The 23,869-nt window shown below is 34.7% G+C and overlaps 1 protein-coding gene across 7 annotated transcripts in view; it reads left to right on the top strand.

Moving 5' to 3' along the window:
- The window catches only part of AHCTF1 (AT-hook containing transcription factor 1), a 110,543-nt gene that overhangs the window by 10,346 nt on the left and 76,328 nt on the right, over positions 1–23,869 (top strand). For 4 of the 7 annotated variants that reach the window (XR_008916235.1, XM_056816047.1, XM_007481514.3 and 1 more), the window contains exons 2-5: positions 10,756–10,882; positions 13,145–13,398; positions 18,262–18,442; positions 20,925–21,132. Coding sequence is in view for 6 of the 7 variants with exons in the window: in XM_056816047.1 (XP_056672025.1) it covers positions 10,762–10,882; positions 13,145–13,398; positions 18,262–18,442; positions 20,925–21,132 (764 nt within the window). In the remaining variant the exon portion in view is untranslated. Of the gene's footprint in view, positions 1–1,701; positions 1,848–10,755; positions 10,883–13,144; positions 13,399–18,261; positions 18,443–19,171; positions 19,316–20,924; positions 21,133–23,869 lie in introns of those variants that run through there. The other 3 variants (XM_056816046.1, XM_056816048.1, XM_056816049.1) reach the window with 2 other exon arrangements.

Here is a 23,869-nt window from a genome sequence, read left to right on the forward strand (position 1 = left end):
AGAAATATGTCTGTGCATAAATAATATAGTAGAAGAGTGCTAGATTTGAAGTCAAAGGATCTGGTTGGTTTGTCCTGCTCAAGTATACTTCTGTGACCTTGGGCAAGTCACTTAAGCTTTTTGGATCTTCGTTTCCTTCTAACCTTTCCAGTATTCCTTTACCATCCAGTAATGTCCTTTTTACTCTTTCCTTATATTTTCACTGACTAATCCCCATGTCTAGAATTCTTCTTTATCTCTGCCTCATACTTTCCTTGTTTTCTTTGTCTGAAATATAACCTTGAAAGAAACCTTGCCTGGTTTTCCTTAATATTGGTACCTTCCCTCTGAGATTATCTTTAATTTATTTTGTATATATCTTCTTTGTACATATTTACATATTGCCTCTCCCATTAAACTGAACTTCTTGAGGGCACTTAACATTTTGCCTTTCTTTGTATTACTAGCACTTAGCAAGTGACTAGATTACAGTAATGGTGAACCTTTTTGGAGTGCAGGGCCCTACCCCCACCCACCCTTGAGATTAAGTGCTCTGTTCCGCCCCCTCAAGTTTTGCATACACCCCACCCTCTACTCCACTGAGTGCTGGGGATGCTCCCTTACCCTATATAAGAGAGGAAAGAAACACTCTGATTGGACTGCTGGGTGCAGGGGTGGGTGAAGTGAGGAATCTTCTCAGCAGGTGTAGAGAGGGGAAAGGAGAGTGGCCTGAGTGCCCCTCTCCCCTCCAGCTAAGCCACCTGTGAGCTGCCCACCATACCCCCTGTGCAGTCCCTTTGGGCTACTAGACTGAGAGGTGGAGGATGTGAAAAAATGTCATCAGGCCTGGTGGAGAGGGGGAGGGGAACAATTCCACTCAGGTCCTTCTGCCTTTATAGAAATGAACTGGGAGGGGAGAGTGTCCCCACAGATAGTGTTTTGCATGCCATCTTTGGCACCAGTGCCATGGGTTCACCATCACTGGCCTAGAACTTAGTAGGCAGCTAAAAAATGCTTATTGACCTGACTCAGGATATGGGTACTAAGAAGTTGTGACTTGACCATTTTACAGAGTCAGGACCTAAATCTTTTTGATTCCAATACCACCCCTTTGTTTCTTTTCATGAATTGATTGCTTATATTTAAATCATTTAAATTTCCATTTTCTGACTCCTACAGGGAAGCATAAATTAAGAATGGCTATTCAGTGAAGAGTATGTTAAATCCTTTCAGTTGGTGCTTTCTGAAGTATGGTGGTATTCTTTTAGATCTTTGTTAGAGTGGTGGTGATTTCATTGTTTTTTACTTTGTTTTTTTAGGTGGAAGATAAAAATTTGATATCAGTTCTATTTTGTGTTACCATCTGCTTAGATGAAAATGGTTAGTCTAAGAATATTAAAGGCTAGTATTTTAAGCTTAAACTCTTTTGAGATTAAATGTGTTTGATCAAATAGAGATTGGGAAATTCTTGAGGGGAATGTTTTGGTGATGAGCTGGTCTTAAACTAATTAAACCGCCCCGCCCCTGAAAGTAAAATTTATTGCTTATTTGAACAGTAACTTACTTGGTATTTACCCGGTTACTTTTCCTAATTGAATAAAGATTATTTTGGAAATGAACGGTTATTTTTCTCATGGAATTTAGATTTTCATATGTATATGAAAGTAATTTAACTTTTAAATTATATTTTGAGATTTTGTTTTGTTTTGTTTGTCCCATTAGCTCCTACTGGGGAAAGAAACAGGTTGTTGGAAAAAAAAAATCCTTTGGGGCAGCTAGGTAGCACAGTGGAGAGAGTACCAGGCCTGGAATCTGGAGGACTTGGGTTCAAATCTGGCCTCAGTTACTTCCTAGCTGTGTGACCCTGGGTAAGTCACTTAACCCTAATTGTCTAGCCCTTGCCATTCTTACTTGATACTAAGACAGAAGGTACAGGTTTTTGTTTGTTTTTGTTTTTGTGTTTGTTTGTTTGTTTGTTTTTTAAGGGGGGAAAAAACCCCTTCATAATAATTTAGTAATTTAGCTAGCTACAATTTGTACCAGATAGCCCCTAAAAAGCAGTCTGGTTGAAATTATGCAAGTCATTGAACTTATGATTCTACCTTTTCCTCCTTGCCTTTTATTATGAAAATATTTGGAAAAGTAGCTGAAGGACAAAATTAAAATATTTTCAGCAACTATCAGTGAAAGTAGTGATAAATTTTGCATAGGTGATATGTATGTAGGTATATATATTTAATTAATTAATTAAATTTTTTTTAGCCTTATTCCTCCTGGCCTCTTTTTTTTTTCTTTAAACCAATTTCATGTAATTTCTACACAAGTTTTCCCAAGTTATATGATTGAACTTATTTTCCTCCTTTTCTTCCCTTTCTCCCTTCTGGTGATGGCAGGTGATTTTAAAAGGGTGGTTTAAAAAAAAAAAAGATTTCCTAAAGTAAATTAGTAAATACAACACAAATTTACATGTTTAGTAGAAAAATAGAAGTTATTACTTTATTGAGGTAATTAATTCACTATTTACATTTCTGTATCTAGCAATCTTAGGAAGTATATAATAAGTAAATTTTTTTATGTCAAATTTTTATAGTTTTAATTAAGGAGAATTAAATATTATATTCTAAGATTTTGTTTCATAGAATTATTTCATGAATTTACTTCATAATTTTTTTGTTCTAAAGAATAACTAAAACTAACACTTTTTTCCTTATTGTAAGTTCTAGAGGTTTCCTTTTAAAGGACCAAACATACGGAACTGCCTTGTTTCCAATTAAATTTTTTCTCTTCCAAACAAATTTAATATTTCATTTTTTAAAATACAATAGTTAAAATTCTCTCCATATAAAAATCTGTTTTCATTTATCTTTGCTTTTTAGAAGAGTTGGCTTAGGTCTTAAGTAAAACGTCTACATATTTGCTGTTTTTGAGAAGTTACCTGTAATAAAAACTTGCCTACATTAGAAATTTGTATACTATTAAGCCATGGGTACAGTGTCACAGAATTGGGATTCTTTACTCTCTACATAGATTACATAATAAATTTTGTGGAAGTGAAGACTATTTTAACCAGCTACGTGTTCTGTCCTTATCAATCAGAAACCAGTATTTGCATAAATTTGTAGGATGTAAAAGTTTTGGTTTTGTCAATCACAGACACAAGGAGCAATAGTAGCTAATACTTTTTAAAAACCTTTTTTTAAAACCCTTACCTTCTGTATTAGTTTTAATCCTAAAACAGAAGAGCAGCAAGGGCTAGGCAATGGAATTTGATTTGCCCAGGGTCATATAGCTAGGAAGCATCTGAGGCCAAATTTGAATCCAGATCCTCTTGATTCCAGTCCTGGCACTCTATCCACTGGGCTACCTTGCTGCCCCTTAGCTAAATCTTTCTTAAGTGAAAGTATAGTGTTAAATATGTTGATATTGAAAGATATTTAAAAATATATATGAATGGACTGTTGGAAATGGAGTTAGAACACTCAAATTTAGTTTCTGGATTTAACTGCAGGTTTTCTAGATTGACAATGAATAACAATATAAATTCTGTAATTTCTTGTTTGTAAAAATGGTTTTTAAGAAGCCATCCTTGGAATTTTTTTGTAAAAATTAATAGAAAATGATGGACTTACATTGCTTATGAAACTTGATGTTTCAATGAGTTGAATATGTGAGATTATAAAGACATTGAGTAGAAATAACAGCTTTAGGATTGTGTGATGGAATGAATATTATACTCAGGAGATGGATTTGAATTATCTTTACTGCTAACTAGCTATGGGACCATGGGCAAGTGATTTAACTTCTTTGAAACCTCAGTTTTCTTCTCTGTAATATGGGACAAGGGAGATTGAACTAGATGATATTTAACTCTAAATTATTGATCCTGTTTTTATTCTTATATTTAACCTCTTTGTGCTTATTAATTTTACATTTAAGCTGGAAACATACTTCATTTCGACTTTTGTGAGTAGGAATTGTTTCTTTGTACTTGTACAACTTTGCACCTCTCACAAGTGTGTAGTGAGTACATGGTAGGTATTTAATAAATACTTATAGGTTAATTGATTGTTCCTTTGGTCTCATTAGCTACATATCTTTGATCTTAAGATGTTTACTCCATAAAGTAGTCATACAGCTTTTGTTTGAAAATATCCAGTGATGGAAGATACTTTCTTGAGGTAGTTTGTTTTACCTTGGGACAGCTCTAAATATTAGAAAGAATTTCCTCTACATTTGTTTCTTTGCAGTATTCCTCCATTGTTCCATTTGGGTTTCTGGGGCCCAGCTGAACAAATTTACTCCATTTTCTACTCTGGGTCTCCTTCCTTTTGTGGGAAGAGGAGAAACAACATTTCATCAAGTACTATCTTCTGACTTGGGGTTAGAGAAAAAAATGCCGTTAGTTCAGATCAGGCCTGTTGAGGTGGATGACCCTTGGGGTCTGGCCACTTTCACTTGGTAACCTCATCAACTGCTAGGTTGCAATGATCATCTCTAAGCTTTTGATTCTCTAATTTGCTTTATCTAGCTCAAAACCAAACTTCCAAACACACTAAACAACTCCAACAGGCTATCCCCCTTAAACTCAATATATCCTAAACAACTCATATTTCACTGTCATAACTGACCTCCTTTCCTAACTTCCCTATTACTGTCAGGGACACCACCAACCTCTCAAGTCACCTCAGCTTGGAGCCTAGATGTCATCTTTGACTTCTCATGCCATAACAAATCTGTCCAAGTCCTTTTGATTTTTACCTTCATGACATCTCTTCTTTATGCCTCCTTCTCTGGCATTGCCATGATACTACATGGTATCAGCACCTCCTACCTATGGTATTTACAAAATCTTCCCCCCTTTTTTCCTGGTTACATGTCAATTCAATGTTTAATCATTTTCTGACATTTTGTAATCCATGTTCCCTCCCATGAAGGCAGCTAATATGGTATCGGTTATATGTATGCCATTTTATAATGTTCTTCATGTTATGAAACGAGACTTAATGCTTATACTAGGAAATAATTCATGGAGAAAATAAAGTGAAGACTGGTATGCTTCAGTCACTATTGGGACTCCATTAGTTCCTTCTTTGGAGGTGGATAGTCTTTATTATTAGGAGTCCCTGGGAGTTGTCCGTATCCTTGCCTTGTTGATGATAAGTTAAGTCATCCAGTTGGTCCTTGAACATCATTGCTCATCTTTTTAAATCAGGTCTGGTTTTGCTTTTGCTTTGTCTGAGATCATGATTGCTACCCTTACTATCCCCTTATTTTTACTTTGTGTGTATTTCTGTTTCAAATGTTTCTTGTAAACAGCATATTGTTGGATTCTATTTTCTAATCTATTCTTCTACCCATTTCTGTTTTATAACGAATGCATCCCATTCACATTCATACCTATTATTAGTGTATTTGCCCTCCATCCTATTTTTCCAAACCCTGTTTATTGTTCTTCCTCTTTTTACCTTGTCTCCCCTCTCCAAGTCTGTTTTGATTCTAACCACTGTCACCTTTAATTTGCCCTTTCTTCTATCAGTCCTCTTTCACCCTTCTCTAATTCCTTTTTTAACCTATTCCCCAGCTCCCTTGTGAGAGACCACAAGTGCTCTTCTCTGCCTTGGTTCTATGACCACAGGCTCTTATCCTTTATGACTACAAGCTCTTCTTCACCCTGGAACTGCAACCCAGAACTGCATATATGCACTGCAGTAGGGTCACAGGGTCCAAGCATCCTGTGCCAGCAAAGGACCCCCTATAATCTTTTTCTGTCCATTTGTATTATTAGTATCATTATAAGTTCAAATACCAAAAACACGTTGGAGAGGTTTAGTAGAGGAATTCAGGAATAGTTGGATAGGTAATCACACAAGGTGTGATACCTGACCTTTGAAGGGGTGGGGCAGTGTGGCAAATGAGTATGTTGGGGAATGAAAGGGGAAACCTGAGGATTTATTTCAGATAACAGTCCTTCCATTTGGTTAGACTAAAGGAGGAATAGTTAAGAAATGGGTCTAGAAAATTGGGTTATAGCCAAATTTTGCTGTCCTCTGTTGTATCCTTTTATCAAGGAGTTTATACTTTAACGATTTTGGAGCCACTGAAGTGGCTAGAGAAGTAACATAAAACACCTGTATGTTCAGAAGATTACTATGATTTGGGTATAAAGGATGGATTAGAGAGAGAAGAGACTTTTTAAAATCAGTAATCCTTATGTATATAGAAATGAATGTACAATATTTTGAGAGTAGGTTTATTGCTCAATTTTTGTTTTTTCCTTTTTACTAATAACTTTTTCTAATTCAACTTGAAATCTTCCTTAAAACAAAGAAACATTTTAGTAAAAGACCCTTGAAAGTGATAAGATTTTACAAAAACCAGGACCTAAAGGATTTTTATTTACTTTACCCATCTATTAGACCACATTTTTATAGTCTTGTGTTAGGCCACTTTTTTAAAGGTGATTTGTGTGGTTTTTGTTTTTCATTTAGTTTTATAGACAATTCATTAGTTATGTATCCTTCAGATATTCATTCATTGTTCCTCATTAGAACCTTTTCCCAGTTTGTACTGCTGTTTTCTTCTTTGACATGGTAATTGATATTTACCTTTTTAAGTTTAGTATTACTGAATTAATCCTATAAAGATTTCCTGAAGTACTGTATAATTGAATTGATGTTTAAAATGATGAGCTTGAAACACTCCAGGGTCTTGAGTTAACATTTTGAGTGTTCCGTGATGTTCAGACTAGATTTAGTGTTGTATTTCTGTATTTTATATTAATATTCTCACAGAAATGACCCAAAAGTTATAGGGATTGGGGGTAAGGAGTTGAGACCTCTGCCCCAAGGCAGAGCAACAGCGGTGGGGGATGGGAGAGAGAAGTTTGGGTGGGGTTTTCCAATAACCCTCAGTCAAGAGAGATTCAGATAGACAGTCACAAATGTATCATCATCCTCACTCTCCAAGCAGTTTCATTATTTAATAAGCATATTTAAAACTTGTGGGTGGCATAGCTCAATGGTTAGTTAAGGAAGAGGATATTTCTTTTTTGTTCATTCTTTTTTTTGTAACATATACACCATTTTCACTGCTATTACTGCACTGTGTATAGCAACCACTTGTGTAACAAGGTCCAGAAGCTGTACAGCTGTACATTTAAATTTTTTTCCTTGAAAGGTTTTGTATATATCTTGTTGATACATTTATATGTACATGTCTTTTCTTTGAAGTGTAAACTCTTTAAGGTGAAGGAGTTTTTAATTTGTCTTTTGTGCCCATAGTGCCTGCCTTGTATCTTTTTTTTTTTTAAACCCTTACTTCCTGTCTTAGAATTAATATTAAGTATTGGTTCCAAGGCAGAAGAGCAGTAAGGGCTAGGCAATGGGGGTTAAGTGACTTGCCCAGGATCACACAGCTAGGAAGTGTTTGAGGCCAGATTTGAACCTAGGACCTCCTGTATCTAAGCCTGTCTCTCAATCCACTGACCCACCAGCTGCCCCCTGTCTGGTATCATTAATAACATTTTTTGATAGATTTGATTAACTCAATTAGGAATTGGGGTACAAGAGAAGTTAGTCCCAAATTCTGACATTTTTTGTATTTAAAGTGCTCTAGTTTTTTTTGTTTTTGTTTTTTTGTTTTTTTGTTGTTTTTTTTCTCCCATTTGAATATTTAGTCAATTTAGAACATTATTCCTTGGTTACAATAATCACATTTCCCTCCCTTCCCTCCACCCACTCTTCCCTCAGCCAACACACAATTTCATTGGGTATTACTTGTGTCCTTGATCAGGACCTATTTCCATGTTGTTGTTTACACTAGGATGTTCAGTTAGAGTCTACATCCCCAACCATATCCCTTTGACCCATGTATTCAAGCAGTTGTTTTTCTTCTGTGTTTTTACTCCCACTGTGTTTCCTCTGGATGTGGATAGTGGTTTTCCTTGTAGGTTCCTCCAAGTTGCTCAGGGTCACTGTATTGCCACTAATGGAGAAGTCCATTACATTCGATTTGTACCACAGTGTATCAGTCTTCTGGTCTAAAGTGCTCTTGTTGTTTTTTTTTTGGTTGTTTTTTTTTAACCCTTACCTTCCGTCTTGGCTCCAAGACAGAAGAGTGGTAAGGCCTAGGCAATGGGGGTTAAGTGACTTGCCCAGGGTCACATAGCTGGGAAGTATCTGAGGCCTGATTTGAAACCAGGACCTCTGATCTCTAGGCCTGGCTCTCAATCCACTGAGCCACCCAGCTGCCCCCGAACATGCTCTAGTTTTGATGGTATTTCTTACCAAATTTTTTTAAATTTAAATTAAATTTATTTTATTTTAATTTAATTTATTTTATTTTAATTTTTTTTGTTTTAATAAACAACAGGAACATTTCCATATACTAAGTAAAAAACAAACAGGAAAGGAATGAAACTAAACTTGAATTTTTAAATATAATTCAAATTATGATGATATCCATATTTAATGCTGCTTCCTGTTTTGAGTGGATGCTCTTCAAAACTTCTGTTCATTTTATTTTTTTTAATGATTTCTTTTTTTCTTTAAAAAATATTACTATTACCATCTTCCTACATTCCTCCTAGACTTCCAACCCCCCCAAAAGAAAGTTCTTAAAAATTCACACTCTGTTTTAAAATTTCTTCTAGTCTTATTCATGACATGGGAAACATGACTTAATTAGCCTTTTGTTGTTGTGATTGGTCATTGTATGGATCAGAGAAATGAAGTTTTTCTTTGCAGTGTTGTAGTTGATTTATATATGTTGTTATCCTGATTCTTTTGTCAATTCATATAAGTTTTCTTCATTTCGTTGGATCATTTTCACAGTTTAATTAGGGAATAACTTTTGTTCTGACTGCATTTGATTCTGTTTATAGAAAATCTTTTCAATTTTATGTAAAGAACTAGAAATTGAGGGAATGTCCATCAGTTGAGGAATGACTGAATAGTGGTATATGATTGTGATGGAACACTACTACACCATAAGAAACAATGAGCAGGATAATTAAAAAATTACTTGGAAAGACATATGAAGTAAAGAAGAATGAAACAAATAGAACCAAAAGAACATTATATATAGCTACCAACTTAATATTTGAAGAATAACTTGAATATCTATTTCTAGAGAGAAACATAGAAAAATGAAAGGCATAATTTATATATACATATCTTTTTTGTTAATACCATCTATAATGTAAGGATGGGTCTGAGATACTTAGGAATATACTCAATTTAAAATTATTTTGAAAAGAAAAGAAAGCCTATCAGGTTATCCATTATAGATTTTTTTTTTTGTATTTTGAAATAGTTTAACTTGTACATTGAAATTATCCTTTTTGTAGATTATCAGGATCATTTTGTAGATTATCAGGATGATTTATTTCTCTAATTTTCTGCCAGTACAGTTTCTTTGCTCATTAATATTTTTCCCCAGAAATTTTATTTGAAGCTATGGAGGGAAATTTTGATAAATTTTGGTGCTACTTATTGGGCTGTTTAAAAATTTTGTGAATGGAGATATAATGAATTGTTTATTTTGCCTATTATTATGATACTATGAGTATTATGGATTGCTAAATAGTTCATTGTGTTTAACTTTTCAGTATACTCTGAACTAATGAAAAATAGTAATATATCTAATCCTAATAATTGATTTTTAGAAAGTAACATATAATTATTTCATAACTGCGATTTTGCTTTGAGTTTGCCTGGGCTTATTTCTTTTTAAAAGATTTTTCTGATGTATTTGTTCTTGGTTTTGTTTCTTAACTATGGCATTTCTCTGTATTTAGGGTCATGGTGGATAGAGGGCTCACTGGTATAGGAGTGAGGTAATTAACTAAGAATTCAGAATACCTGGGTTGGAGTACTGCCTTTGTCTGTGTGACCTTGGGCAAGTTTTTTAACCTCTTTGTTCCATCAGGTCCCTTTGCAGAAGATATTATAGGGCTCAACAACAATAAAAACTATTATATTGATTCCTTTTCGATCCCTAATCCTTGTAGTTCCCCCTCCCAAAACAAACAGTTAAGGAAAAGGGACTGTCAGTGCAAGTTCAAAGATTGATCAATGTAATTTATTTTAGTTAAGAAAAATGAGACATACTGTTCTCTAGGAGCTTAATTTTATTGAGGAAAAATAATATACATAAAGATGTAAAATAATTTGGGAGATCCCTTAAATTGAGGAATTTAGAAAAAGCCTCTTGGCATGCTAGACCTTGAAAGCCCCTTGAAGTAGTGGTTCCCAAAAGTGAAGATGAGTGAAGATGAGAGAGAGCATTATAGTCATGTAGGTGTGAGAGACTAGGGAGAAGCTTATATAGAAGCAAGGAGGTGGAAGTGAAATGTCATTTAGGGGGGTACACTAAGAGGGGATAGTTTGGACTATCTAGAATGTTAGGAAAGAATGAATGATCATTCTGGGAAAATGGTCTGGATGTTAATTGTGAAGAGATTTCAAAGCCAAACTGGACAAGTTTTTGTGTGTGTAAGAGAGAACTCTGAAACTTGAGTTCAGCTTTTTTTTTGTTAGTTTAGTTTACAGTATTATTATATATATTGTTTTTCTTCTGGTTTTGTCATACTGCGTTTGCTTACAAGTTTTCTCTTGTTTTTGTCAATTATCTTCAGTGCAGTTAATATTCTGGTAATTTTGCATTTTCATTTAGAATTACTTAGAATCTGATTTGTTTTTAATGTGATGAAAAAATGTGGCATAGTTTTATTTTTTAAAAATGTATGTTTAATTGTGGTATTGTGTGTATTTACAGTGAAGTATGCGAGACCTAACTGCACAAGTAACCAGCAGTCTGCTGCGGTTTCCAGAAGTGACTATTCAAGCCCTTGGAGAAGATGAAATAACACTAGAGTCTGTACTTCGGGGAAGATTTACTGCAGGTAAATTTAATGTTTTGAGAATTTAGTGACTCAGTCACATTTATTGCTGTTTAATAACTAGCAGTTCTATTCATTGAAGATTTGCAAAGAGCCTAGCTCAGATTATCTTATTTTGATCCTTGCTTTATAGAAGAACAAAGTAGGAGAGAAGGGGGTGAAATTAGGCATGGAAAAGAGATTAAAGAGACCTATCAGAGGTCCTAATGATAATAAGTACTAAAGGACCATACAAAAAATTGTATCTGTGTCATGTCTATTTCTGACCCCTTTAGTCAGGTAGCACTTTTTTAAGATTTGTAAAAGCACATTGCAATTGTTAACTCTTGATCCTTGTATCACTCCAGAAGGTATATTACTGTGCCTATTTTCCATAAGGAAGTTGAAGCTGAAGGGAGTCAAGTCATTTACCCAAGGTTACATAAGAAGTGTGTGGGGCAGTATTTAAACTCAGAGTCTTGTGGACTCCCAAGTTGAGTCTTGTGGACTCCCAAGTTCAACATTCTGTTCACTGTGTAGTACTATAGTAATGGCTACCACTATAAGTAAGGCTAGCTATTATTCTCATTTCTTGCTGGGATGTTGCATTAGTTTCTGAATTAGTCTCCCTGCTCAAGTATATATCCTCTCTGCAATCTCTCCTCAGTTCTGTTAGAGTGATTTTCTTAAAGGGCAATTCTTTTTATTTATTTTATTTTTTAATTTTAATTTTTTTAAAACCCATACCTTCCATCTTAGATTGTGTATTGGCTCCTAGGCAGAAGAGTGGTAAGGGCTAGGCAATGGGGGTTAAAGTGACTTGCCCAGGGTAACACAGCTGGGAAGTGTCTGAGGCCAGATTTGAACCTAGGACCCTCCTGTCTCTAGGCCTGACTCTCAATCCACTGAGCCACCCAGCTGCCCCCAAAGCAATTTTTTACTTTAGTTCAGCTGGGTTTTTGTTTTAAGGTTTTGGTTTTATATGAGTATTCTCTTACAAAATAAACAGTATAGAAATGTTTTACATGATAATACATGTATGACCCCAATCAAATTGCTTGCCAGCTTTGGGGGGGGGAGGTTGGATTATATTATACCTTTAGAAAATATATGTGGATATTTGTTATTACATGTAATTGGTAGAAAGTAACTTTATAATAAAAATTCATTTCTAGTTCAATTTAAAAGTTTAAGTTAACTCTCTGTTTTTAAATTTTTCCCTATTTGTATTTTGGTGCCTTGAAGAACATAGTATTCCCAAGTAAAAATTTAATTATCTTTATGCAAATAACTTCTCGATATATCCACTCCTAATCTCTCTTGTATTTTATAATCAGATGTTTATTGGAACAGTATATACCACAAGCTCAACATGTTTAAAAAAAATGTCATAGTAGAATAACTATTGGGATGAATGAATAAAAAAAAATGATGTGCCAGGTTTAGGGAATACATGTAGAAAATCACAGTCCAATAGAGATGACACATATGGGAGAGTTTAATTACAGGGTTGATAGAAAGGCCCAGTGGTTCTTGGGGTACAGAGACAAAGTAGATGGTAATGCATTTTTAATGTTATTTCCATAGTTAGAAACTATATCTTTTTCTGATGTTTACCTTGTGTACAGTATTAAGGGCTTCTTTTTTCTGAATTTTTAGTAGCTGTGGTTGTTGAGGAGGTAGGGGATGCCAAACTGCATAGTTTTTTACTGCCACTCCCTTTAAAAAACAAACAAAAGCACTCCAGCCCCTGCTATGTATAGAATTAAATTTAAATTTCTCTGAAGTGTTTGATAACCTGGCTTCTGCCTCCTGTGCCAGTTTTATTTATTACATATTACTCCTTGTGGTTCAGTAAGACTGGCTCTATAGTTGTTCCTCATACAGGACACTCAGTGTCTTTGTGCTGGCTCTCTTCTATGCCTGGAATTCTCTCTATTTAAACTCCATCTCCCAGAATTACTAGTTTCTATTACAATTTACCTCAAAAACCACCTTCAATATAAGTTCTTGATTCTCCTCAGCTGCTAGATCATTTCCTCCAAAATAGGATTGTATCTATTTTTTAGATACTTATGTGTATATGTTAGCTTATGGCATGTAAACTTCTTGAGTGCAGGGATGGTTTTACTTTTCTCTTTGTCTACACAGCACCTATCATAACTTTTCCTATGTAGTAAGTGCTTAATGAAGTGTACGTTGGTTGATTGGGAGCATCTAACCCCTCTCTCTGCTTTATGTGTAGTTTAACAATATTAAACTGATCTATTTTTCTTCCTCTTTTAGGGAGAAACGGATTAGCTTGCTTGGCTTGTGGTCCACAACTTGAAGTAGTGAACTCTATTACTGGAGAGCGGCTGTCTGCTTATAGATTTAGCGGAATAAATGAACAGCCTCCCACTGTCCTTGTGGTGAAAGAATTCTCTTGGCAGAAAAGAACTGGATTGTTAATTGGCTTGGAAGAAACCGAAGGGAGTGTTCTCTGTCTTTATGACCTTGGGATTTCAAGAGTAGTTAAAGCAGTTGTTCTTCCTGGAAGGGTATGTATTCCTTAAGAATGGAGGGTTTTAAATATTCATTTTCCCATTTAACCTAAACTTTCATGTTGACTTTGTATTGTTTCTCAGGTTCCATAATATAAAGGGGATATAAAAAGAGTTCTTAGGGTCATAGATTTAAATCTGCAAGAAAGAACTAAAAGTTCATCAGTTTCAACCCTGAAAAGGATAAGCTACTTGCCCATGGCTTTAATACTTATGAAATAATACTTATTTATATAATACTTATTACTTGTGAAGTGAAACTTCATTACTTATGAAATGAAAAGTAATACTCTTACTTTTCTCATTCTTGTTTATTGGAGGTCCTAAAGGATTGTTTTTAAAAACCTACTTTTAGTTCCAAAACATACAATTTAATTGGACTTTTAAATTTTGTTTTGTTAGTTGGGCTTTAGTGTGGATCTTATATTGGCAGAATCAAAGAATTTCACTCTAAATTGGATTAGCCACAGCAGTTCCCTAGGTTTAAACTTTTCTTTGAATAGAGAATATACATATGTAAGCAGTATTTGAACCCTAAATAAAGGGGGCCAAAGCTTTCTTTACTTTTTTTTTTAAAGGGAATTTCCCAGGATAGTTATGTACAATATCCTTCAGCTTTAAAAAGTAAATACAGACCCTTCTCTGGTCAAGAGAAGGAGGTTCTTTCTATATTCTACTTCCTCCCTCTGCCCTTCAGCACCTGCTGGCATTTCTGCTTTCACTTTCACTTATTTAGGGGGTGGGGGTTGAGAGACTGAGGACCACTGATCCAATGGGCAGAAGCTATGAGAGAGGAACTATATATGGAATCAGCAAGTGTACACTTATATCCACAGTTTCAGACATCCTAGGTAGGTGTTCAAATGTATACCCACGGCTACGGGGCTCTCTATATAGCTTAAATTTTCTTCACAATGAGGAAAGTAGAAAAAAGTAATTTAATAATGGAGTGATGTACATTGCTAGGAAGTAGAAGAGGAGTTTGAAATCCATTGAAGGACTTTTTTCTTGCACAGAATAGTAATACTGAAAAGATATCTTCTAGTCTGACTCCTCATTTTGCAGATGAAGAAGTTGAGGCTCTTGAGGTTAAATGACTTTCACATTATACAGCCAATGGGGGATGGTATCAGAATTTGAATCCAGTCTTTTGAAACCATTATCTACTACTGTTTTCCACTACACTACAGAACCATTGTTCAAGTTTTTTCTTTGTAGAAAATCAGATCTATGCTAAATAATGGTATATATTGAATAGTGGAACTCTTGGTATATGGTACCATTATAACTTTTCAATGTGTTAATCAAAAGTTATTTGCATAAATTTTCTCTTTAAAAGTTGTATTATTCTCACCCAATATCCAGTTGAAAATTCAAGGTAATTTAATATTTAAAAAAAAACAAAACAGAATTGATATGAACCAAGTCTAGCCTCCCCTTTAGATTTTGAAGGAATTTCTTATTATAAAATGATGTGGAATTTTGTACAACTTTCTTTTCTCTTGTTCTTGATAAATCACCAGCAAACCCCTTTTTGAATCATAAATTTCTTTAGCATCATTTGTTATGAATAGAATGCCACTGGCAGTGTGCCAAAGTCCATTTTCACTTGCCATGGGTTTCTTGAGTTTGGAACCAGTTGAAAATTTGGTTCTTTGGAGAGTGTTGTGTTCCAAGATTATCATAGTGTTATAAGGATGTAAAAAGAAAGCCTTTTTTTTTTTTCTGATGAGAGCTCCTAAAAGTACTTTGCAATTTTCCAGATATCTGGAAATTACAGTAGATCTGCCATTTCTTTTCTTCCTTTCCTTTTCTCAACCATCTCATTGTCCATTTACAGTACCTATCCAGACACACATATTTATTTGTTCTTTCAACTGCATGTTAGAGGACAGTTAGCATTTTTTTTTAACTAAATTTTTTCTGTATGACTTATTAAATCAATTCTTTTTGAGTGGTGTGAATATTAGGAAGGCAGTTCAGTGTTCTGGAGCTAGTAGAATTCATCCCTGTCCATGTACACAGGAATTTTTTTAGGCTCTCATCCATTTTGTATTCAAAGTAAGAGATTCTGCACATATATTCCTCCATGACAGTGATAAACACATTTCCCTATTTTATACATTGTTTTTATGTTGCTTGTCAAATGTTGAAGTTATTTCTGTGGTTGCATTTTTCAAGGAATCTTACTTTAAAAAAAACAAAAACAAAGTAGTTCTTTTCAGGAAAGCTTTTAAGAGATCAAGTTAAATTTTGCTTTATTGATTTATCAGTTATATGCTTAGATAGATGTGGTGGTCTGCTTTAGAAAATTACACAAGCCTGTGTTCCATTATATCTTTATATATTTATCTTTGTTTATATTTCCTTGTGTATAGACATATATTTACATGTCTATCCTTACATTTTTATCACAGGGAATCCTTGATTTGTTTCTAGGTCTGTGATCTACATAACACTTTTTTGGTAGTAGTCGTGTCCATTGTTTCCATTCTCATGGAATTTTCACTTCCCTGAGTTAACTATAGAAACCCTTAATTTTCACCAGATTATGTTATCTCCAGAATGGATTTCATTGTTATGTACTTGATCTAATCCTGATTCTTTAAAAAAAAAATTAAAATCTTTTATTTTTTACCAAATGCATTTGCCATTTCTTCTTTACCATAGTAATTTTTTATAAAAGAAAATATAAAAAGAGGAAGAAAATTCAGCAAAACTAACCAAAAAGTGAAAAAGTAATACCTCATGTGATGTTCCAAGAAAGAAAAACAGGGAATTTGTCTTTTTAAATATATATACTTTTATTATTATTATTATTATTAAAAATATTTTTCCATGGTTACATGATTCATGTTCTCTACTTCCTCTCTTCCCTCCCTTCTCCATTCCTGTAGCTGATAAGCAGGAATTTGTCTTCTTAGCTTTCTTCTTTGGGTTCAGGCTTAATATTACAATTTTTCAGCATTGAGTTTTCATTGCTTTTTATTCTAGTCACTCCACATATTGTTTTCTTAGTTCGGCTTACCTCACTTTCTATCATTTCATGTCTTTCCATGCTTGTCTGTATTCATTTTATTCTTTACTCCTTAGACTATAGGATTATTTAATTACGTTCTAATACTATAATTTATTTAGCCATTCTTATTTGATAAGCATTTGACTTTGTTTCCAATTGTTTTATTCTTCAAAAACTACTATAAATATTTTGAAATTTTGTTTTTGCTATTGACCTCCCTGGGGAGGGGTCACATATCTAGCATTGGAATCTCTCAGTCAAATGCTATTAATGATTTTTTTTCTTACAAATTCAAGCTGATAATGAGCAAGATTATTGTTTTCCATATCCTTTCAGTGCTAAGATTTTTAAAGTATAAGAGAGATGAGGTTATGTTTTTAAAATTTCATGAATACAAAAACAATAAAATGAAATTTTAAGGCCTCTTTCATTGCCCTGGTTAAACTAAAATAAACACATCCTATTTTGTTCACATTATAGATGAAAATATTAGACTCCTACACACCTTTATTTTAAAATTTCTGTGTTAACCATGAAAACCAGTGTTAAAAAGCTTTAAAATTTTAAGTTCCTTTGAACAATATATTACAAAACAACATCAAGATTACAGAGTCAAGGAAATGAATGTCTCCAGTATGTTGGAGCTCCTGATGAATTTGGGGGAGAACACGACTAAGAATGAATACAAAATGGAAGAAATGTATGGTTTTCAGGCTGTTGTTGATGGAAAATCATAGGTTTGTTGAGGATAACTGATAGGCCTCTAATCTATTGAAGAGTTGGGGGAGATCTACATTAAGCACATGAAAACTTTCCCTGATGGAATGGAATAGGCATCTGAGAATAACTTGTTTCAAGAGAGCCATAAAGGTGGCTGAAACAGGTGCTGTGGGGGTGCCAAGGTCATCCACTTCATCCCAGACCTTCACCATTTGAACTGACTTTTGTCTTACCCTTGATCTTTGACAGCTCTGGAAGAGGCTGGTGATTTTGTGTAACTCAGCCTCACTTAAATCCATTTCACTAGTAGGTCATGATATCACTCTCCTGATGTCATTAATCCAATTCAAAAATGAAGAATAAACAATTTGATCACAAGTAATGATGAAAATTATTTTTGGTATTGTGCTGCATATTGAATTTGGGCCTGAGGACTAGGGTTAGAATTCTTACTCTTTCACTTATCTCCAGTATAATAGTGGGCAAATCACATCTTCATCAATTCAATAGGGATATTTGTTGCACTTCCCTCAATAAAACTATTATATGTAACCTGAAGATAAAACTTGCTGTCCTATTTTGATAGAAATGTTTTTAATAAATACTTTACAATGCTGAAGCACTATACAAATTTGAAATGTTAACATCAGCATGATTATTCTTAGAATAATTTACATCCCTTACTTGGCAAACCCTTTTATTACTCTGCTTAACTGCCACCAAAATCCAGTGCTCCTGCCTCTGAAGGGAGGGGAAATAATTTGAGAAATTAAAGTAATATTAAACACACTGTCTTTGAAAATACATAATTTTTTGTCTTATTAAGGTAAGTTTAAATGATTTTTTTTTTGCTTCATTTCCTTCATGAATTAGCATGGGCCTTAAGAGTTTATGTGATTAATTTGTTGTTTATAATTCTGTGTGACTCTAAAGGGCTTCAGTATACTTATGATTAGTAAGATTTAAGTTACCTGGTATCTTTTTATTATGCTGTATGTGAGTGGTTTATAAGTATTTAATTCAATATAACTGAGATAACTTTAACAATTTGTACAGTATATTTTTATTAAAAATTTTTATATTGAACAAATGGGGAAAAAAATCTTATGTTCTATTTTTAGGTGACTGCCATTGAACCAATAATTAATCATGGAGGAGCCAGTGCAAGTACTCAACATTTGCACCAGAGTCTCCGATGGCTTTTTGGTGTGGCAGCTGTGGTTACTGATGTTGGGCAGGTCCTTCTCATTGATCTGTGCTTGGATGACTTGTCTTGCAGTCAAAATGAGATAGAGGCATCAGGTAATATTTTTATCAGGGGAAAAATGAATGCTTGAAAATTCTAAAATAATTAAATAGAAATGAATCCTTGGTTTTAAAACATGCATACTTTAATTCAACAAATTAAACACAAAATGCTTTCTTTGTTCATGGCAATGTGCTTAGATACAAGGTATACAATAAAAACATTTCCTGATCTTAAGATTCTGGTCTCATAAAAAAGGTTATAATTAATATGAATGAATGAAAAAAAGAAAACATTAAGTGCTTACTCTGTGCTAGATTCGAGTGATATAAATAGAAAAGGTAAGATAGTCCCTGCTCTCACAGAGCTTACATTGTAATGGAGGAGACAATCTACATAGAAAGTTTCAGTTTCAAGATAGTCAAAAAGATCCTATAATCCTTAATGTGCAAAAGCAATGCAAATGATAATGCCTCTTTAATGTCATTCCCATTAATAAAATCATATCAGTTTCTCATGTTGAACCATTTGACAGTGCTAAGGACTTTGGTAGCAAGAACTTCTTTTTTTTTTCTGGTCTTTAATAGCTGTGTCTGTAGCACTTGTTGGAGCATTTGCCAAACTGCATCTCCACAAGGATTGCTTCTAAGGATGATGACTTTGAGTCCTGGACTGGAAGCATGGATATTGCAGTTCCGGGTACTAGGCTATTTCCAACAGGGTCTGAAGGGAGGTGGTGGTGGTGGTTTGGCTTACCTAGCACATACTGTTTCCTGTCTCTCTAGGTGTCTTGCTGCTTCACCTAGGCCCCCTCTCCACAGGAATTGCTTACCCAGATGATGGCTGTTAGGGCTGGGCTGCAAGCAGGACCAGTGTTCTGGGGGGTGCTGGTGGCAGTTGGTCAGCAGGTGTTGGTGGTGATACGGAAGGTGGGCCCCTTCTCCACAATGATTTCTTCCCTCAATGATATGTGTTGGAGCTAGGCTGGAAGCAAGTCCAGTAATTTAGGGGATACTACTAGTCCAAAGAGTCCTGAGTTCAGTATCCTTCTGATCTTTTTCCATCAGTCTAGGAAGAGATGGTGGCCAAAATGGGAGTAGTTTGACTTGCCTGGCATATATTGCCTCCTGTCTTTTCTTCCCTTAGAGTAGATAACTAAATATAATACAAGGTAGAATGTGATGATGGGGATAAAAGAGAAATTCATGCCACAGTGCTTTTTAGAAATATTTGAGGACTGGACAGCTCAGGGCATTAGGAAAGACTTTGTGGTGAGAGTGGCACCTAACAGGTAGGTATTGAAAGAAAGAAAAGGACTTCAAAACACAGATGAAGAGAGTGCATTATAGGTGTGAATGTGAATCTAAGTAGAAGAATGTAATCCAAGATTCCAGAATAGCCAGTGGTCCATTTTGACCAGAACATAAATGTGTTACAAAGGTAAAATGAAATGAACTTAGAAAGGTATTTTGGATCTAGTTCAAAATAAAAATTTCCTAATATGCTAGATCAGGGAATTTATATTTTATTATATATGCAGTTGGGAGCCATCCCTTTTTTGAAAAGGGGAGGGACATGGCCAGACCTGCATATTAGGAAGATTATCTTGTTAGCTATGTGAAGGATTGTTTGGAGAGAAGAGACAGAGGGGTATTATTTAAGCTATTATAGTAGTTTAATGACAAGTAATGAGAAAACCTAGTATGGTGATTGTGTAAAGAGGGAGAAAGAAGTATCAAAAATGATTTTCAGGTTTAAATCCCAGTGTGACCAGAGTGTAAACAAGTTAATGAAATATCTTGAAAAGTTAAATGAAAAAACAAAACAAAATGAGGGAGTATAGGGAAGATGATTATTTCACTTAAGGTGCTAATAGGGTATTCCAGGTAGAGCAGCCTAGCTGACTGTTTTGAAAAGCCAGGCTGGAGTTCATTAGAAATAATTATTTCTGCATATATGGGCTTGGGATTCATATGCATTGAATAGATCATTGAAGCTGTGGGAGTAGGTGAAGTAGCCAAGTGAAAGAGTCTAGAGCAAGATGAGAACAGGACTAAGAGAAAGGTTAGAAGCTTCAGAGGAAGCTCTAGAGGGAGGGATCAGAGAGCAGGAGAATATGAATTCATAAATCCCAAGGGAAGAGGGAGCATCAGGTGGGATGAGGCAGTCAATCCTGTTATAAAGTGTCAGAGTTGTTGGAATTGTTATTAGCAGAATTTAGGGAGATTTCTTTAGGTTTCTAAGGTTTGTACTTAGTAATTTCTGAAAAGTACTTGTTTTAAAATTCTATCTTGTAAAAAATAGTTTAATATTTAGAATATATCAAAGCATATTTCCTTTTAAGTTTTAAATATTTTAAAAGATTGATATTTTGTTTGTGTGTCATTCATTGATAGCTAAAGCATGCTTTTAGTCTTCAAGGTTCAATTTTATTTTTTATACTCTTAGGAAAGGTTCCATTATGGGGCCTGAATAATGGATGATTTTTTTGTTTTTATATTCTTCATAAGCTTGTTCATCACTAATTATTGTATCTAGATCTTGAAGTTATCACTGGCATCCCGACTGAAGTACCACACATCAGAGAAGATGTAACCCGAGAGGGAAGACATCTCTGTTTTCAGTTACTAAGCCCATCAGGAACAGCAATTTCAGCCCTTACCTATATAAGCAGGACCAACCAACTTGCTGCAGGTTTTTCTGATGGCTGTCTAGCCCTTTGGAATATGAAAACTTTGAAAAAGGAGTGAGTATATTCAGTGTTTTTTGCCTTCCATAGGTGATTACTGCTACTTTGAGCTTTTTTGTAAATTTATTAAAACATAAAAGATAATTAGGGTATTGGCTTTAAATCATGATTTACATGACTAGATAGGGAGAGATACATCATTTAATTTATTCTTTTGAATAACTGATACTTAATAAAGGAAACAGCATAGATTTGTTTATCAAGGCACCCCAAATCCCAAATTCATTGAGGAAAAGGAAAACAACAGTGGAATTCTTTGATGGAAGCAGAGCAAAGCTTTGTTGTTGGGTTGTTAAAACTTTTTCAGTACAGTAATAGGATCATTAAATTCCAAGTTGGAAGATTTTCTTTCCAATCTTTTATTGATACTTCTTAAAAAAAACTAGTATCACTGTCATTTCTTTGTACCATCTAATTTAACAATTAGAATACACTCTTTGAGTATAATTGGGCAAAATAAACTTTTGAGCACTTGGAGTATGTGCCTCAAGAGCATGCCTATACCTAGCTTCATTTTGAATGAGGAGTATGGTATGAGAAACAAGAATTTTCTTTACTACCATAACACAATAAAAATGGACAAGTTCTATGGGAGAAATTTTTCTTTTGAGTCTAATACAAATCTTTAGATAGGTATTGGAGGTAGAGGATAGTATAACTATTCTGGAGGTAAGGTGTTTGTTGAAAGGTTTTCTTTCTTTCTTTCTTTCTTTCTTTCTTTCTTTCTTTCTTTCTTTCTTTCTTTCTTTCTTTCTTTCTTCCTTCCTTCCTTCCTTCCTTCCTTCCTTCCTTCCTTCCTTCCTTCCTTCCTTCCTTCCTTTCTTCCTTCCTTCCTTCCTTCCCTCCCTTCCCTCCTTCCCTCCTTCCCTCCCTTCCTTCCCTATTATTGTAAGGGGTCAGAAAGTAGATTTTTGTTTCAGGATGATTTTGTGAATACTGGTGCTATGGAAGTTTTTTATTCACATTTGCCTTAATTTTGCACCGTAATAAGAATAGGAATGACAAAATGAACTTCCTTTTAGTTCACTCTTCTCAAAATGCTAGATAATGATTTTTATCCCACTCTATTTTCATTTATTCATTTATTTTTTAAACCCTTACCTTCCATCTTGGAATCAATACTGTGTATTGGTTCCAAGGCAGAAGAGTAGTAAGGGCTAGGCAATGGGGGTCAAGTGACTTGCCCAGGGTCACACAGCTGGGAAGTATCTGAGGCCAGATTTGAACCTAGGACCTCCGGTCTCTAGGCCTGACTCTCAATCCACCGAACCACCCAGCTGCCCCCTTGTTTTGTTTTTTAAACTTTAACCTTTCTGCCTTAATGAATAACTTGAAAAGAAGCATAGGAAATAAGTGACTTTTTTCTGGGTCACACAGCTAAGAAGTATCTGGTGCAAGATTTGAATACAGGTCTTCTCAACTACAGGACTGGTTCTCTATCCACTGAGCCATCTAGCTGTGCTAAAAATTTTTGTTAATTAGCATATTGGGGGCATGTGGTATAGATAGTAAATATTTCCAATAAATAGTTAAGGGCTATCTATCACTGTATGATCAAGCAATTAGTACTACTTAGAATATTGTTTGATCTTAAAATAACAATAGCTAAATCAAGTTGGAAAGTGTACTTTGGATTACTTCTAAGAGTAGTGGAGGGAGAAAGCAACAAGGAAAAAATAATTCAACTTTTGCATTTATTCTATTTGCAAAATTATTTTTAAGCCACTTGAACTGTCTCTCAGAAGTCTAGTTCTCTTTATTGTTTTTCAGCTCCAGGACTATTCTGTATTCTCTTTTACTTGGTGATCTCATCACCTCACATAAGCTAAAATAGGCTGGCATTTAGTACCATATCCCCAACTGCCTATTTAATATTTATTAGACATTCTTCAAGCATCTCTAACTTAACAAAACAGAAGTTATCATTGTAATTTTGAAAAAACTTCATCCTCTTCAGAAACTATCCTGCAGTCATTAGATTTGTAATCTGGATATTTTCTTGACTCCTTGATAAACTTTTCCTTACCATATGTCTTCAGTCAGTTGACAAATAATGTTTTTGCCACCACAACCGTCTCTCATCTATACCACCCTAGTTTTGGCTCTCATCAGGTGTCTGAAATATTGTTAAACCTTCCTAATTTGTTCTTGTGCCTCAAATCTGTTCCCACTCCAATCCCCCAAATACCCACCAAAATAAATTTAATTCTGTTCTAAATATTACCCTTCCACTAAATTCCAGGAATTCCCTGTTACCTTTATAGTCGAATATGATGATGTCATTGACCTTTAGCCTTTTCAAGTCTTTATTCACTACATATAAATCTAACATTGATGACACTATAAAGTTGTAGAAATAGACTTTTTGCTTCTTGACTCTTTGAATTTTCATTGCTGTTGGCAATCCTCTATCCCCTAGAACTTTTTGTTCCTTGGCTTTTGGAGCACTGCCCTCTCCTACTTTTTTATATTTTGCTTTGTATGTGTGTTCTTTTGACAACTTTTCACTCCCCTATTACCTCTATAGGCTTCCACATGGTCATAAACCCTTTGCTCTTCTTTCTGTATTAGTTCCTCTGGATTGTTGATGTGCTTACATGGTTTCAGTTTCTGCCTGTACTTGGATGACTCCCAATTCTTCATTTCCAGCCCTGACTTCTCACCTCTGACAGCCCCGTATCTCCCACTGTTTAAAGGATTTCCCCCCCAATACAGTCCATAGAATATCTCCGTA

This window comes from Monodelphis domestica, chromosome 2, assembly GCF_027887165.1.
Source record: "Monodelphis domestica isolate mMonDom1 chromosome 2, mMonDom1.pri, whole genome shotgun sequence".
In the NCBI taxonomy this organism is placed as follows: Eukaryota; Metazoa; Chordata; class Mammalia; order Didelphimorphia; family Didelphidae; genus Monodelphis; species Monodelphis domestica.